At 42.6% G+C, this 14,218-nt stretch overlaps 1 protein-coding gene across 1 annotated transcript; it reads right to left on the reverse strand.

Annotated features, from left to right (window-relative positions):
- Positions 1 to 6,384: 6,384 nt before the first annotated feature.
- On the reverse strand, positions 6,385 to 9,348 carry LOC106344442. Its single transcript, XM_013783823.1, has 10 exons — positions 8,473 to 9,348; positions 7,972 to 8,240; positions 7,528 to 7,669; positions 7,407 to 7,444; positions 7,217 to 7,358; positions 7,061 to 7,123; positions 6,953 to 6,979; positions 6,658 to 6,768; positions 6,510 to 6,560; positions 6,385 to 6,438 (listed from the first exon to the last, which is right to left on the reverse strand). The coding sequence occupies exons 1-10, from the start codon at positions 9,346 to 9,348 to the stop codon at positions 6,385 to 6,387; spliced, it is 1,773 nt and encodes a 590-aa protein (XP_013639277.1).
- Positions 9,349 to 14,218: the final 4,870 nt, after the last annotated feature.

A 14,218-nucleotide genomic window follows, 5' to 3' on the forward strand; every position in this document is an offset into this window, starting at 1 on the left:
CGATGAGGATTCAAAAGAGAACGTAAAGGAGGACCCTTTTTAGGCCTTACTGGTCGCTACGTAGCGAGTGGAGAGTTGGCTTGAGCTCGGTTGCTACGTGCTCGGTCGCTTCGTAGCGACCGACCTGTGTGCGTGCTCGGTCGCTACGTAGCGACCGAGCTGTGTGCTTGCTCGGTCGATATGTAGCGACCGAGCTTGGGTCCGAACTTGATTGTTTTCGTCGTAAGATCTCAACGGAAACTCCGATTGAGACGAAACGAAAAGCGTTACGATGAGGATTCAAAAGAGAACGCAAAAGAGCCGTGTGCTTGCTCAGTCGCTATGTAGCGACCGAGCTGTGTAATCGATTTGTTGCGCTTTCTTTTTTCCCGATTAACTTAGGGGTTTTCTGCGGTTTTTGGGAGAACAAGTTTTACCCTTCCGAAATGTTTTGGGAAAACATGTTTTGGTAAAAACCTTACGCATTGAGATTTCTTTTGTTCGGTAATGATCCAAACTTACAGGGTTTGATAAGAATTATCGTTTCCCTTTATGTTTAAAAAGAGAAATCGCGAGCTCGTTTCATTGCACTTTTTGTGGCAAAAAGTCGCAGCAAGGTTTTTGATTTTCTCAAGAACTGTGGCGTTTGCATAGGCGTTGGCCATAGGCGCAGTGGTGGCTGGAGTTTTCTTGCCAGCGTTGTTGCGAACTGCGATTTTCTCTTTCGTATTTCCAGACATTGTTTTGATCAAGCGTTTTGCGCGGCTATGAGTTAGAGTAATCCGTACCCCCCCTCCTTCTAGCGCCAAACTGTGTGAACCGAAATTCGAACTGTCGATTTACGTTTAAATTAGGAAACTAGGCAAATCCTAATTTTCCAGAGGTCCCGGATCTCTGCGAGAGCCAAGGGCAAGTGACCAAAAATATGCGGAAATCATGAAAAGAAAACAAACGAGTTTAGAGAAAACAGTAGATCTTATTTCGAGTCCGCGTAAGAGCGTTGCGATCATTACAAGAGATGATAAATTCTTTGGCCGCAAAGGCTGAAGGCTGTCAGCGACTTACCTAGTTCTAGCGGCCTAAAAGCTCAAACATAGTTGACTAGCAGCTCGATAACAAAAGACGAAGAAAATACAGAAAATGTTTTTGATTGATCTCGGACTGAACCTTATGACAGGCTCCCTACGTACCCCTTTCGAGGATCAAGCCGAACGTAGTTCAAGAGTGAACCAAGAGATCGAACTGCTTGTGCACGTTCGTCTGGTAATCGGGTGCCAGTCATGGAGACATAGCATGTCGAGAATAATGCCTCAGAGTTTCTAAGTGCCGAGAGTTCTGAGTCTCCAAAATCTTTTTCCGTGCCTCTCGCCTAGGACTCCTTATATACTCGCTCCCAGGTCGATTTATGCTTTTTCCTCTTCTGCCCTTAAGCCGTCATAACTTAAAAATTGAGATATTCCATTTTTCCTGATCTTTCTAATTATCTTCGAATACTTCGTATTTATCCTCGGAAACTTGACATTTATCTTTCCTTGTGAACCAAGCATAAACCGTCCTACGGTTTATGGGCTTTTGGTTTTAAATCGTAAGAGGGTTTCTAGTCACGTCTTAGGTCTCTTTGGGCCGTTTTTTGACTTGAAACGTTTATTACGGCTTCTTTCGATAAAAACGAACTTTCCGCGGTTTTTATCGTAAAGTTCGATTGATGACTTCAAATTACGAGGAACATGAAATGGGTTGGCTACGGTCTTCAGGAGATAGCATTTAAGAGTAGACGAGAATGCATGGATTCGTGTCGTATCGATTTTTAAGAAAGCACGGTCGCTACGTAGCGACCGAGTCGTGGGCGTGCTCGGTCGCTACGTAGCGACCAAGCTTCGGGGAGAGCTCGGTCGCTACGTAGCGACCGAGCTTTGGTGAGAGCTCGGTCGCCACGTAACGATCAAGCCGTGTACGTGCTCGGTCGCTACATCGCGACCGAGCTTCGGTGAGAGCTCGGTTGCTACGCGGCAACCTTGTCCGCGTCTTTCTCTGATTTTTAGTGAATGTGTTTTCTCCGCAAGATTCTTCGTAAAAATAAATCTTTTTCTAAGATTTATTTTTCGTAAAAACGTTCATGCTGATTTTTACGGACTTTCAGACATTGGTTCCGTTGTGACCGATTTTGACCCCAACACCGGCCCTGACAGCTCTCTTCCTCCAGGGTTTGAAGATTTTGAACCCCGCGGCTTTGACCACGACTTTTGGGTCCCGTTGACTGACAAAAATCTAGGCGGTTCCGACGCCGCTTCGGTCATGGCTGGCATAACCGTTCCCAAAACTGCTCCACACATTATTCATTGCACAACTGGAGATGCGTTTGTTCACACTGTCTCACCACCCGGAGATCAACCAACCAAATGGAAGCCTGATCCTGAAGATCCTACCTCACATTACCACAGTTTCCCCCATGTGTACCCCAATCCCATGGACACTCGCACAACAGGCATACAGTCCCAGAGGTATCCACATGGACAGTCCTCAACGTTTTCTCCAGGAGTACCTCAGCCTCGTAATCCACATGGACAACCCACGGCCTTTCCCTGAAGTGTACACCCCCTAAGTAATCCTCATGTACTCCCATCCACATCCACGTGTACACCACCTTCCCGTGCTAAAAACTCACCCTAAATTCCCCCATTGACTCCGCACGTCCGCGAGACCAGGCCACTGTTAGAGATCAGTGATGAGGAATTTGACGTTCCACCGATCTTGGACGACCTTTCCTAAGAAGCTGAGGATGTCCCCGATATGCATTTCGACGATTCAAACGAGGAACCGTTTTTAGAGAAACTGTACGCGACCAAGGAGGATTGCCAAATCTCGCTGGATATCTACGCAATCAAGGAGCATTTCTATTTCAGGCAAACCCAAACCACTAGGCATTACTTTGTGCTTAGTTGCCATGACACAACCTGCGATTGGCGCATTCTAGCAAAAGAGCTTACAAATTGTGGTTACTACACATCAAGAAGGCCCAGCTTCTACATTCTTGCACAATCGATACACGCAACCTATACAGGAAGAAGGCCACATCCAAAGTCCTAGCTCATGTCAACCGCTCTCGCTATACCGAACCCACCAACGGACCTAAATCACTACAGCTTCAGCAGATGATACTGGAAGACCTTCGCATCGATGCTTCCTACATGAAATGCCACAGGGCCAAAGAGCAAGCTGTGGATAACACTGTTGGGAATGCTGAGGATTCATTCCTCAACCTCGCCTCCTATTTTGAGAGGCTCAAAGCAACCAACCCAGGCACGGTTACTGCAATCAAAACCGAGCCCGACATAGAAGGCAACATACGTTTCCTCTATGGCTTCATGGCCTTTGGTGCTTCGATACAGGGGTTTCGCCGGCTACACAAGGTTCTTATTATTGATGGGGGTACTACTCACGGCCAGTGGTCAAGACGCTAACTAGATCCAGGTCTTCACCCATAATTGAGTTATTCATGTTCATCCAACGCATGTTGACTCACTGGTTCTCTGCTAGAAGGACCAAATCAGCCAAGTGTCATGGGTTTGTAACACCAGAGGTTGAGAAGGTTATGCAGACACATATCAGGCTCACCAAAGGCAGCAAGATAGCAAACATCAACACCTGGAGCTATCAAGTTAGGGGCCTTTTCGGTCATCCCAACACTGTATCCTTAGAAAACAAAGTCTGCCCCTGCCAGGTTATCCGGAAGCTCAAAATCCCATGCGACCACGCTCTTCTAGCTGCTGATTCCATAGGTTTCCCCTATGTTCAGTTTTTTGGTGATTGCTACAAAACTCAGACATGGATTGACACATACGCTGGTGTTATATACCCCGACGCTCCCATTGGAGACTTCCCCATCCCGGAAACAATTACTTTTATGACCATGCTCCCCCCTCAGACTCGTCTTCCATCTGGCCGTCCAAAGGACAAGCGTGTCGCTTCAACCGGCGAGATACCGGTAAGGAAAACAATTATCTCACTGATGTTACACACATCCTCCAACTGGCCCTAAACTCTACTCCCTTTTAATGGCAGACACCCAAGAAGAAAAAACTTGTCCCTGACAAATGCGGTCGTTGCGGAGGCACTGGTCACAACAGGACCAACTGCGTTGTCCCAATCTGAATGCGGTGAATACTATATCCACGAGTGTTCTCTTCTGGATAGCGAATTCACCCATCCCTCTCCACCCCTCCTTTTGTTTTTTGTCTCATTGAGCATTTTCACATGTAATAACTTTATTGAACATGTAATGGCTCTTATGTCAGCCCACAACCTTATGTAATGACACTTTTGGGATGGCTCTCGGGGTTTTGGAAACATCTATTGTAGTTAGCTAACTTCTCTGCATGTCCACGTGTACACAACCCACCATAGTGTACACAAGTGCACCAGTCCCGGGGTTCACGTATAGTCATGTTAGTTTCCCGCGTGTACAACTCCAAACCCTTTTGTACATGTGTACAAGTCATTACCATCATACATACCCTCTTAACCTGCTTTCCCTGTGTACCCTATCTCCCACCTAATAAAGTTCTCTTCCTCTCTACTCCCACGATTACCCCACCTTCGGTTTAACCCAAACGCAAAGGGATAACCATCTTTCCGATCGACAGAAGTTATGTAAACCTTTTGCACCGGTTATGAATGTGGGGTTATCCAGCTCTACCACTACGCTACCAAACAAAAAGCAACACAGAAAACAATTCATCAACTAACAGCAGCCAACGTCAACGTCACTTATACATACGTTCACCATTCTTACAACCCATCACCGTACATACCGTTGATTCATTCTAGCTCCACTATGTTGTACATGTGTACACCTATTCCTACTCTTATCCACAAGTATAACAACAACATCATTCATTACATCATTAAACCTGCATAAAAAAATGACGCCTGCATCGCAAACAACAAAAAGAAAATCCTTTGAAATCCGTTCATATCTTTTATTACATCATTAAACTGTACCTACCGTAGATTCATAGAATCTCAAAACACATTATCATCCAAGTCCTACTATGCTGTACATGTGTACACCTATACCTATTCTTATCCACATGTCTAACAACAACATCATTCTTTACATCATTAAACCTTCATCAAAAACATATCACGCATACATCGCAAACAACAAAAAGGAAATCCTTCGAAATACGTTCATATCATACAATCCCAAAATAATCCATCATTCTTACAGACCAGTTCTCGTCCATTGAACACAAGCACAACATAACAAAATAAAAACAACTCCTACGCTTAATGTTTACGTCCAAAATACACCAACCCTACATAAACCCTACGTTTCACTGCATCTCCTCTCCCACATAAACTGGCACAACCCAATCCTTGTACAAGTTCATAGCCCACTGCTTCCTCATTATGTCCACCAGCTCGTCAGTCAAACCATCCATCCTAGGATGGGGGTTCCCCAAAGCATGAAGCTCCAAGAATTTAACGGCCACGGGCCCACAATCTCCACTACGTCGGTTCTCGTAAGCACATCCCATTCTTTCAATCGTGAAAGGCTCCAAACTATACGCTTCATCTTCTGGAGGTGGACAAACCTTCTCCACCAAATATGGAAGCATATTTGACACAACTTCCAACAAACCCCACACCGCTGCCATGTCTTTCAGCCTTGGGTTAGGGTCTAGCACCAGCACACGCCAATCTGTGAGGCTTATGCACAGACCCACCTAGTGGTTCCCATCCCAAATCATTGGTGCATACAGGGTGTCGACCTCCGCTCCCCACTTCCTCCCTTCCTTAGTTAGAAACCCTGAGAGTCGCCCATCGGCCAATACCCTCCCCTTGTTAACCTTAGCTGCGTTGAAAGCACTTGCCTTCCCTTGCAAATGTGTTACAAACCAAGGCGGGAGAAATATGCTACGCCTTTCTTTGAGTATCTCCTCATGTCTGTTAGCAACGTACTCAACCAAAGCTTCTATATGCTGTGTCCACATGTACAAATCAGCTTTGCCACACAATAAAAAATCCAGTAAGATTGTTCCGAAATAACAAAACAAAGCCAATACCTTAGTAGACACCCATTCCTGGGATGTGGCAAGCTCAAGGAAGAATTGGTTGTCCAAATCAAATTTGCCAGCATTTAGATGCAACCTGCAAAAATAGTAGGCAAAATTACATCCAAATTCACCATCATCATACCAAAATAAAGGGGACTTACACTTTCGGATTCCCAACCAACATATTCTCGAAAAAGCGAAAGTATGTATCTTCAACCGTTGGAACAAGTTTTTCCATGGTAAATGGCTACTTCGCCAACAACAAGGCCGCCAAGCCTGCTTTCCTCTCCATTGGTTTGTGCTTCTCGCTCCTCTGGCACGGCGAGGAGTCACTTAGCTCCATTAATTACTTATCTCCATTGCCATCGCTGTTACATCCCTCACCTTCTGATGTTGCCTCCTGCCGACCACAAACAACATAACTATTACATCCATACTTCGGTGCGCGCTACTATATTACCAATGACATACCTCCCCAACTATTTCCTCATCCACCACTGCCTGCTTCGCAAGGGCGACATTCTGCTAATTACGACAAACAAAACACACTTCTCAGACATGTCTTCTTATCAGTGTGTGTACTACTGTACAATGAGAACAATTATCCACATGTACATACATGTTCAGCATTGGGGCAATTTTCAACGGTCTTTTCAGCCACTAAACTGTCGACAGTGGGCCCCTTTTTGCCGCCCCCCTTAGCTTCTTTTACATCTAACGCCGCCACACTCTACAGAACCCAGTGTAAAAACACACATAATCAGAAGTCCATATGGACACCATATGATTACTTATGTTCATTAAGTCAAATAAATCCACATGTACATACCTCTTCAGCTATTGGGACATTTACCTGGTCCTCTTCCACCACAGAGCAGTCAATTATTGGCTTTCCCCCATCGCCCCCCCATTGCCTCGTCCACTTTTAACGCTTCACCACTCTACACAACAAGCACAAAATCACACCTTACGTAATCACTTCTCACGACAATGTTTATATACAATCTATGCATCACTTTTACCTTCTCATTAGGGCCTTCCATCAAATTGCCCCGCTCCATTGCATTACCATCAGCTTCCATGCTCTGCGCACACATGGAGACAAATAAACACCCCATTAACTTGCACATGCCTACAAGCTCGCTACATAGTACACATGTACCGCACACTCTAATTACCTGACCATCAGTGTCCTTTGTGGCTGCACCACCTTCCGTTGCCTTTCCAACCTCTTTCTCAGCCACCGTACCCGTCACCCCGCGTGTGATGACACCCACCAGCCTATTAAGGTCTCCAAAATCCTGTGAAACACTTGTAAGCCTACAAACAACCCATCTAAGAAATAACAAAATATAAGGTGATTCTTACCACTTCAGTGCCGCAAGCAACTGGCTCCCCTGGGACCCCTAAATCAGCACCCACATCACTATCATGCTCAACATAAGACAGCGGGTAAGCATTGCCAACANCACCCAGTTTTGCTTCCTACCTCTTCCTCAGTTATATAGAATGTGTTACTCCCACTACCAAATATTACCACATGGGCCTGCTCAGTTACGTCCTCCTTCTTAGTATACAACAGTGGGACACCATCTCCTTCTTTCAGAGCGTGTTCAGCCACTGCCTGAGGCCTATTCTCACCCCGTTAACGGCACCCAATATTCCATGCTGTTATCGGTTCCCTCAAGGTCGCTTCCCCCAAACAGAGTCCCTGGCTCAACAGAAACGGCGCTCTTCTTTCTACTCCGCAATCCCCCCAACTTACTGCTGGAAAACTTCCCTATAATTTTAGCCTTAAACTTCCTCAGCAGCCTGCCTTGCTTCTCTACTACTTTGTTTAGTCTGCTGAGCTCTTTTTTAATCCCCTCCACAACCCCCAGTAGAGCCTCGTACTTATCCCCCCCCCCCTCCATCGCCTTTCCGGCTGAAGTACCTGCTCAGCCTCCTCTGCTTCATCACAGCCCCTGCCTCTTCCTTCTGAGTTAATTTCCTGATTTTCTTTTTCACTTCGGTCACTGTTGGGTCATGGACATAGAGTGGTTCTGCAACATCACTGCCACCCCACTCCCCCTTCTGGAACTTGTGCCCCGATATCAAAAGGTCCACCATGTACGCAACTTTCCTAACAAATATCTCACAGTCGAACACACCCCACTCATCATCTCTATCCTCATCAACCTCCATCATAGGTAGAACCGTCAACTGCATCCAAACCGTACAACGTTTTTAGTCCTAACTTAACCGTGCACGTTACTTTAAGATGTCCATGCGTACACTTAATTACGTTTATCCACATGTATAACTTTACATAAGTTATCCAAATGTATATCTTTCATACGATATCCACAAAACACAACTAAACAAAACTAACCCAAAGACATGCATGTACACAAGTACATATCTTTCGGAATATCCACAAATAAAAAATACTGACCTTAGGACTATGCTCCACATAAAGCACATCAGTTAACACCAGCCCCGTATGTGTGGGAAGCTTGTCCCCAACATAGCTCAAGAGCGTAACACTGTCATCGCCTCCTAGCCGGTCAAGCAGAACTGGAATGGCTTCAAACACCCAAAGCTGCAGTGCAAGGGGAAACCCCAATAGGAATTTAGTCTCCTGCCTCAGCTGGGCGCAGAAAATGCCTTCTGGGTCATCGCGCTTCCCCAACACCTTCTTAGGCGGTATCATTGTGCTAATTGTCCACCAAAATGACTCACGCCCCCACGGAAAAGAGAAGAATTTGTCTAGCTTCTCCACCAGTTTAACATACTTCAACGTCGGCTTTGGCTTCTGCATTTTCGGCATGAGCACCCCGTCAACAATGATGATCAAACATATTCTTAGCTTCTTCCCTGGAGACAGAGTTATTTCACCCACAACCATTGCTGCAAGATCCTCTAAATTCAAGTTACGCCTCCCCCCAAACAACTTGTCCCAGAAAACATAGTTTGTTTTCTTCGGCTTCGTTTTTTCATCTACCTCGTACCCCTGCTCGAACTCCCCACAAGGTAAGCCAGTGACATGGCCAAATTCTGCAAGCGAGAACCTTGTCGGACCCCCACCGAAAACATGCCACATCTCGAACCGTTTCTTGGTTACCAACTGCCTCGAAAGCATTCCATGTACCAATTTCGCTGAAAACGCGCATGAACACAACAATCTTTCCATCTCCGCTGAACCTTCAAGCACATCCCTAACCAGAAGCAGGAACTCCAGCGACGAATAGCAGTTGTTCCTGTTGCTAGGGTAGCGGTCGGTGGCAAAGAGACGAGGTGGCAGCCTATCATTGACCGCAACATCCTCCATCGGTGCCGTACCTGAGCCCGCAGACACATATGAAACCGGATCTAAATCAAGAATCATTAGTAAACGCCAATAAACCTTGATTCTAACTCACCGTCATCGATGGCTTTGCCAGCTCTCTTTCTTTTCGTCGTCATCGCCTACCGTCGTTCGTCGTCACTTTCACCGCTGGTTACAAAGTTGGAGTAAAGTTCCGTAAAAAATTGGAAAGGTCACGGTTTCACCTTTTTATGGGTCCAACCTAATAAAATTAACCAAACAAAAACGCCCGCTTAAAATCCACCAATCACGTTGGTCTCATTTCGAATTTCGAAACCACAAACTAGTGTAACCAGAAAAATTTGTTGTATTACTAAACTACCTACACCTGGTTTCGCTTTATTGAGGTCATGCACGACTTTAGCCACTAATAAGTGTGTTTGTAGCAATAACTGCTCTACAATGTAATAAAATATCAATAAATGTATATTCCAGTTATAAACTCTAATAACGCATCCCTAACTTTTTAAGAGGTAAAAAAAATAAACAAAAGAAATCAAATTGTAAAATTCCTTCAAATGGTCAAGAATTTATTTGTTTCTGTTTCAGGTAGATCTTAAGTGTCACAGAAAATCTTTATATTATGAATATAATGTATTAGCACGAAAGAGAGAATTGCATTGTAGAGTTTGTTGTTCAAGTAACTATTTATTATAATTACAAATAGTGTTGAATTCACTTCCTTATAAGATTAAATTATAATGTTATATGCGGTAAAAAATACAATTTTCTGAAAAAATGATTTGTTGTAGTAGAATTAACAAAAGCTACAGCGGAACTTGACCCTTTTCTGTCTAATTAGTTTTTATCTCTTTTTTCCTTCGTGACTTTTAAATTTTTTCAAAAAATTTTAAAACATAACATTTATGTTTAAAAAAAAAACTAAATTTTATGTGTTATTAACTAGTTAATCATTGAACTTTACTATATAGTAAATTGTTTGATATGGATATTAACAGATAAATCATTACTTGAAACGTCGCGTGTACTAACTAGTTAATCATTGAGTTTATTTTTAGTAAATTGTTTGAAAATGGATTAATAGATAAACCATTATTTGAAATTGTGCTTTGTTCTTTTGTTTATTTATGTTTTTTTTTGTTGGACTTAATTCTAAACATCACACGATTATGAGTTGTAGTATTACTGTTCCAACGGTTGAGTGTAATTATCATGAGTTTTTTTCTTTATTTGGAAACTAGGTGTGTTGTCTATATGGTACATGAATTCCAAATTAATATACGAAACTATTTAATAATTTATATTAAATTTTATAGTTTCATTTAAGAACTTATTTTTAAAAAATATATACATTATGCGAAATAATTCATTATTCAAGATATAAATGTTATATATAATATAAAAATTTCAATTAGAAGAACTTTTTTAAAAAAAAATTAATGTTACATTCACAATTTAATCTTTCGCAAATTGGGTTTACCTTTTTAATTACTTGTGTGTGTACGTTAAGAGGCATTCAAAATTATTATCTTTGGTATTTCATCACAATCTAGGGAAACTAAAACATACTACAAACAGATTTATGAGTACAAAACAAAGAGTAAATTTTTATTAAAAAAAACAAAGAGAATTTTTTTGTAGTGATTTAGAAAATCATGTTAAAAGGTGATATATGACGACATTTCATCGCCATATTCTTATACAGAATATTTAGGGATGGTGGCATCCGATCATCGCCCAGTAGTGGTTTATCTAGAAACTAAAGTCACAAGGAGAAAAGGGCAATTTCGTTTTGATAAAAGATGAATTGGAGAAGAAGGTTTTCTGAAGTCAATTACAATGGGCTAGTCATATTATAGTGAAAAAAGTGAAATTGGGATAGTGGAAAAGATTAGCAATTGTCGACACGAAATTACTAAATGGCGGAAAAATAATCCACCTTATGGAAAGAAAAAAATTAATGAGTTACAGAAAGCTCTTGAGGAAGTACAAACAGATAATTCTAGGTCTCATGAGGATATTTTAGAGGTTTCAAGGAAGTTGCAAGATGCATATAAAGATAGAGAGGAGTGTTGGCAACAGAAAAGTAGAAATTTGTGGTACTCATCTGGGATCTCAATACAAAATTCTACCATGCTTTGACTAAGAAATGACGGGTCCGTAATAGGATTGTGGGTTTACATGATGCTCTGGGGAATTGGATTACGGAGGATACGGGTGTGGAAAAAGTGGCAGTAGACTATTTCGAAGAGCTTTTTACTACCACTTCTCCAACGGAGTTTGATGACTTCCTTACAGAAGTAACACCGGGTATCACTCCTCAGATGAATCAACGACTGTTGAGAGTAGCGACGGAGAACGAGGTTAGAGAAGCCTTGTTTATGATGCACCCAGAGAAGGCACCAGGACCGGACGGTATGACATCTCTTTTCTTTCAACACTCCTGGCATATTATTAAGAAGGATTTGGTGGACATGGTGAATAATTTTTTGGTTACTGGAATACTGGATCTGAGGTTAAATATTACTAATATTTGTATGATCCCAAAGACGAAGAAGCCTACAAGGATGACAGAATTGAGGCCAATTAGCCTGTGTAATGTTGGGTATAAAATTATCTCGAAGGTTCTGTGTCAGCAGTTAAAGATATGCTTACCTTCCCTCATATCAGAAACCCAGTCGGCATTTGTGCCAGAAAGGTTGATCTCTGATAATATTCTTATAGCTCAGGAAATGTTTCATGGATTAAGGACTAATAAGGCATGCCAAAAAAAATATATGGCAATTAAAACGGATATGAGTAAAGTGTATGATAGAGTGGAATGAGATTTTATCAAGGCTCTAATACAGAAGATGGGTTTTGGTCTTCATTGGATTACATTAATGATGGAGTGTATATCATCGGTTCAGTATCGGGTCCTACTAAATGGTCAACCACGGGGTCTTATCGTCCCACACAGGGGCTTACGACAAGGGGATCCTTTATCACCTTATTTATTTATTCTGTGTACTGAGGCTTTAATTGCAAATATTAAAAAGGCGGAAAGAGAGAAACACTTAACGAGAATGAAGGTAGCTAGAGCATGTCCATCGATATCTCATTTGCTTTTTGCGGATGATAGTCTTTTCTTCTGTAAGGCTCAAAAAGAAGAATGTCAAATCATTCTTAGGATCTTAAAGGAATATGAGGTTGTATCAGGTCAGCTTATAAACTTCTATAAGTCCTCGATTCAATTTGGGCACATAATTGAGGAATCAGCAAGACAGGAGTTAAGAGATATATTGAGAATCCAGAATCTTGGAGGCATGGGATCCTATCTAGGTTTTCCAGAAAATCTGAGGGGATCCAAGATACAAGTTTTTAGCTTTGTGCAGGACCGACTAAATAATAGAGCTAATGGTTGGACCTTCAAGTTTTTCACAAAGGGAGGAAAAGAAGTGATTATTAAATCCGTGGTTACGGCATTACCAAACCATGTGATGTCTTGCTATCGTCTGCCTAAGGCAACCGCCAAAAAACTGACGACCGCGGTCGCACAATTCTGGTGGAGTCCAGGGGAGAGGACAAGAGGCATGCACTGGAAATCATGGGATAAAATATGCCTTGATAAGGAGGATGGAGGACTAGGTTTTAAGGATATTACGGATTTCAACACAGCAATGCCTGGTAAACAGTTGTGGCGCCTGATTGAGAAGCCAAATACTTTATTTTCCCGAGTGTTCAAGGGACGGTATTAAAGGAATGCATCACCCCTGGAACCGATTCGCTCTTATTCTCTGTCATATGGCCGGCAGAGTATCATTTCTGCTAGATCTCTGGTAAGCAAATGACTAATCAAAAGGGTGGGATCATGATCATCTATATCTGTATGGAATGATCCATGGCTCCCAACCACTCGCCCGAGACCAGCAAATAAAAATCAACACAATTTCGATCCAGAACTAACAGTGGATTCTCTTATTGATTCCACTTCGCGAACATGGAATTCACAAGCACTCAGAGTTTTGATGGATCCCCAGGATGTGAAAATTATAGAAAGTATACCACTGAGCAAAATCCAGATGGTGGACAGGGATGGATGGCATTTCACAAACAATGGGAAGTATACGGTTAAATCAGGGTATCAGATAGAACGAGTTTATCCAGACAGGGAAAGACCACCTTTAATGTTTGGACCCACAGTTGATGCTTTGAAGGCGTTCTGCTGGAAAATACGGTGCCCCCCAAAGTTAAAACATTTTCTATGGCAATTGGTTACAGGTTGTATAGCAGTCAAGAAGAATCTGAAAGCGCGAGGAATACAAGGAGACATATGTTGTGCACGTTATGGAGCGGATGAGGAATCAATCAACCATGTGTTTTTTGAATGTACTCCAACACTTTAGGTTTGGGCTCTCTCCAAGATACCATCAAACCCAACTATTTTCCGAATGAGCTCCCTCTTTACAAACATGGATCATCTCTTCTGGAGAGTCTCCCCACCGATGGAGGATCATCAATTTGCGTGGATACTTTGGTATATTTGGAAAAGAATGAACAATAAAGTTTTTAGTAATTTGGACATGGACCCAAGGGACACGCTCAAATTGGCAGAAACAAAGTCAATAATTTGGGCTGACGCACAGGTATTGACCGGAAATAGGATAGTATCCCAAGTCGAGGTTATGACTCTCCCATCAATTCTGGGGAGATGGTGTTTTACAGATGGTTCCTGGAAGGAGAATGAGATTTTCTCCAGGCAAGGTTGGCTGAGTACTTTAGAAGGTTTGATGGGTTGTTGGGAGGAAGGAATGTCCGGGCTTGTCTATCTCCTCTACATGCGGAGATAGAACCACTACTCTGGGCAATGGAATGCATGAAAAACTTACGCCAA

This window comes from Brassica oleracea, chromosome C5, assembly GCF_000695525.1.
Source record: "Brassica oleracea var. oleracea cultivar TO1000 chromosome C5, BOL, whole genome shotgun sequence".
Taxonomy (NCBI): domain Eukaryota; kingdom Viridiplantae; phylum Streptophyta; class Magnoliopsida; order Brassicales; family Brassicaceae; genus Brassica; species Brassica oleracea.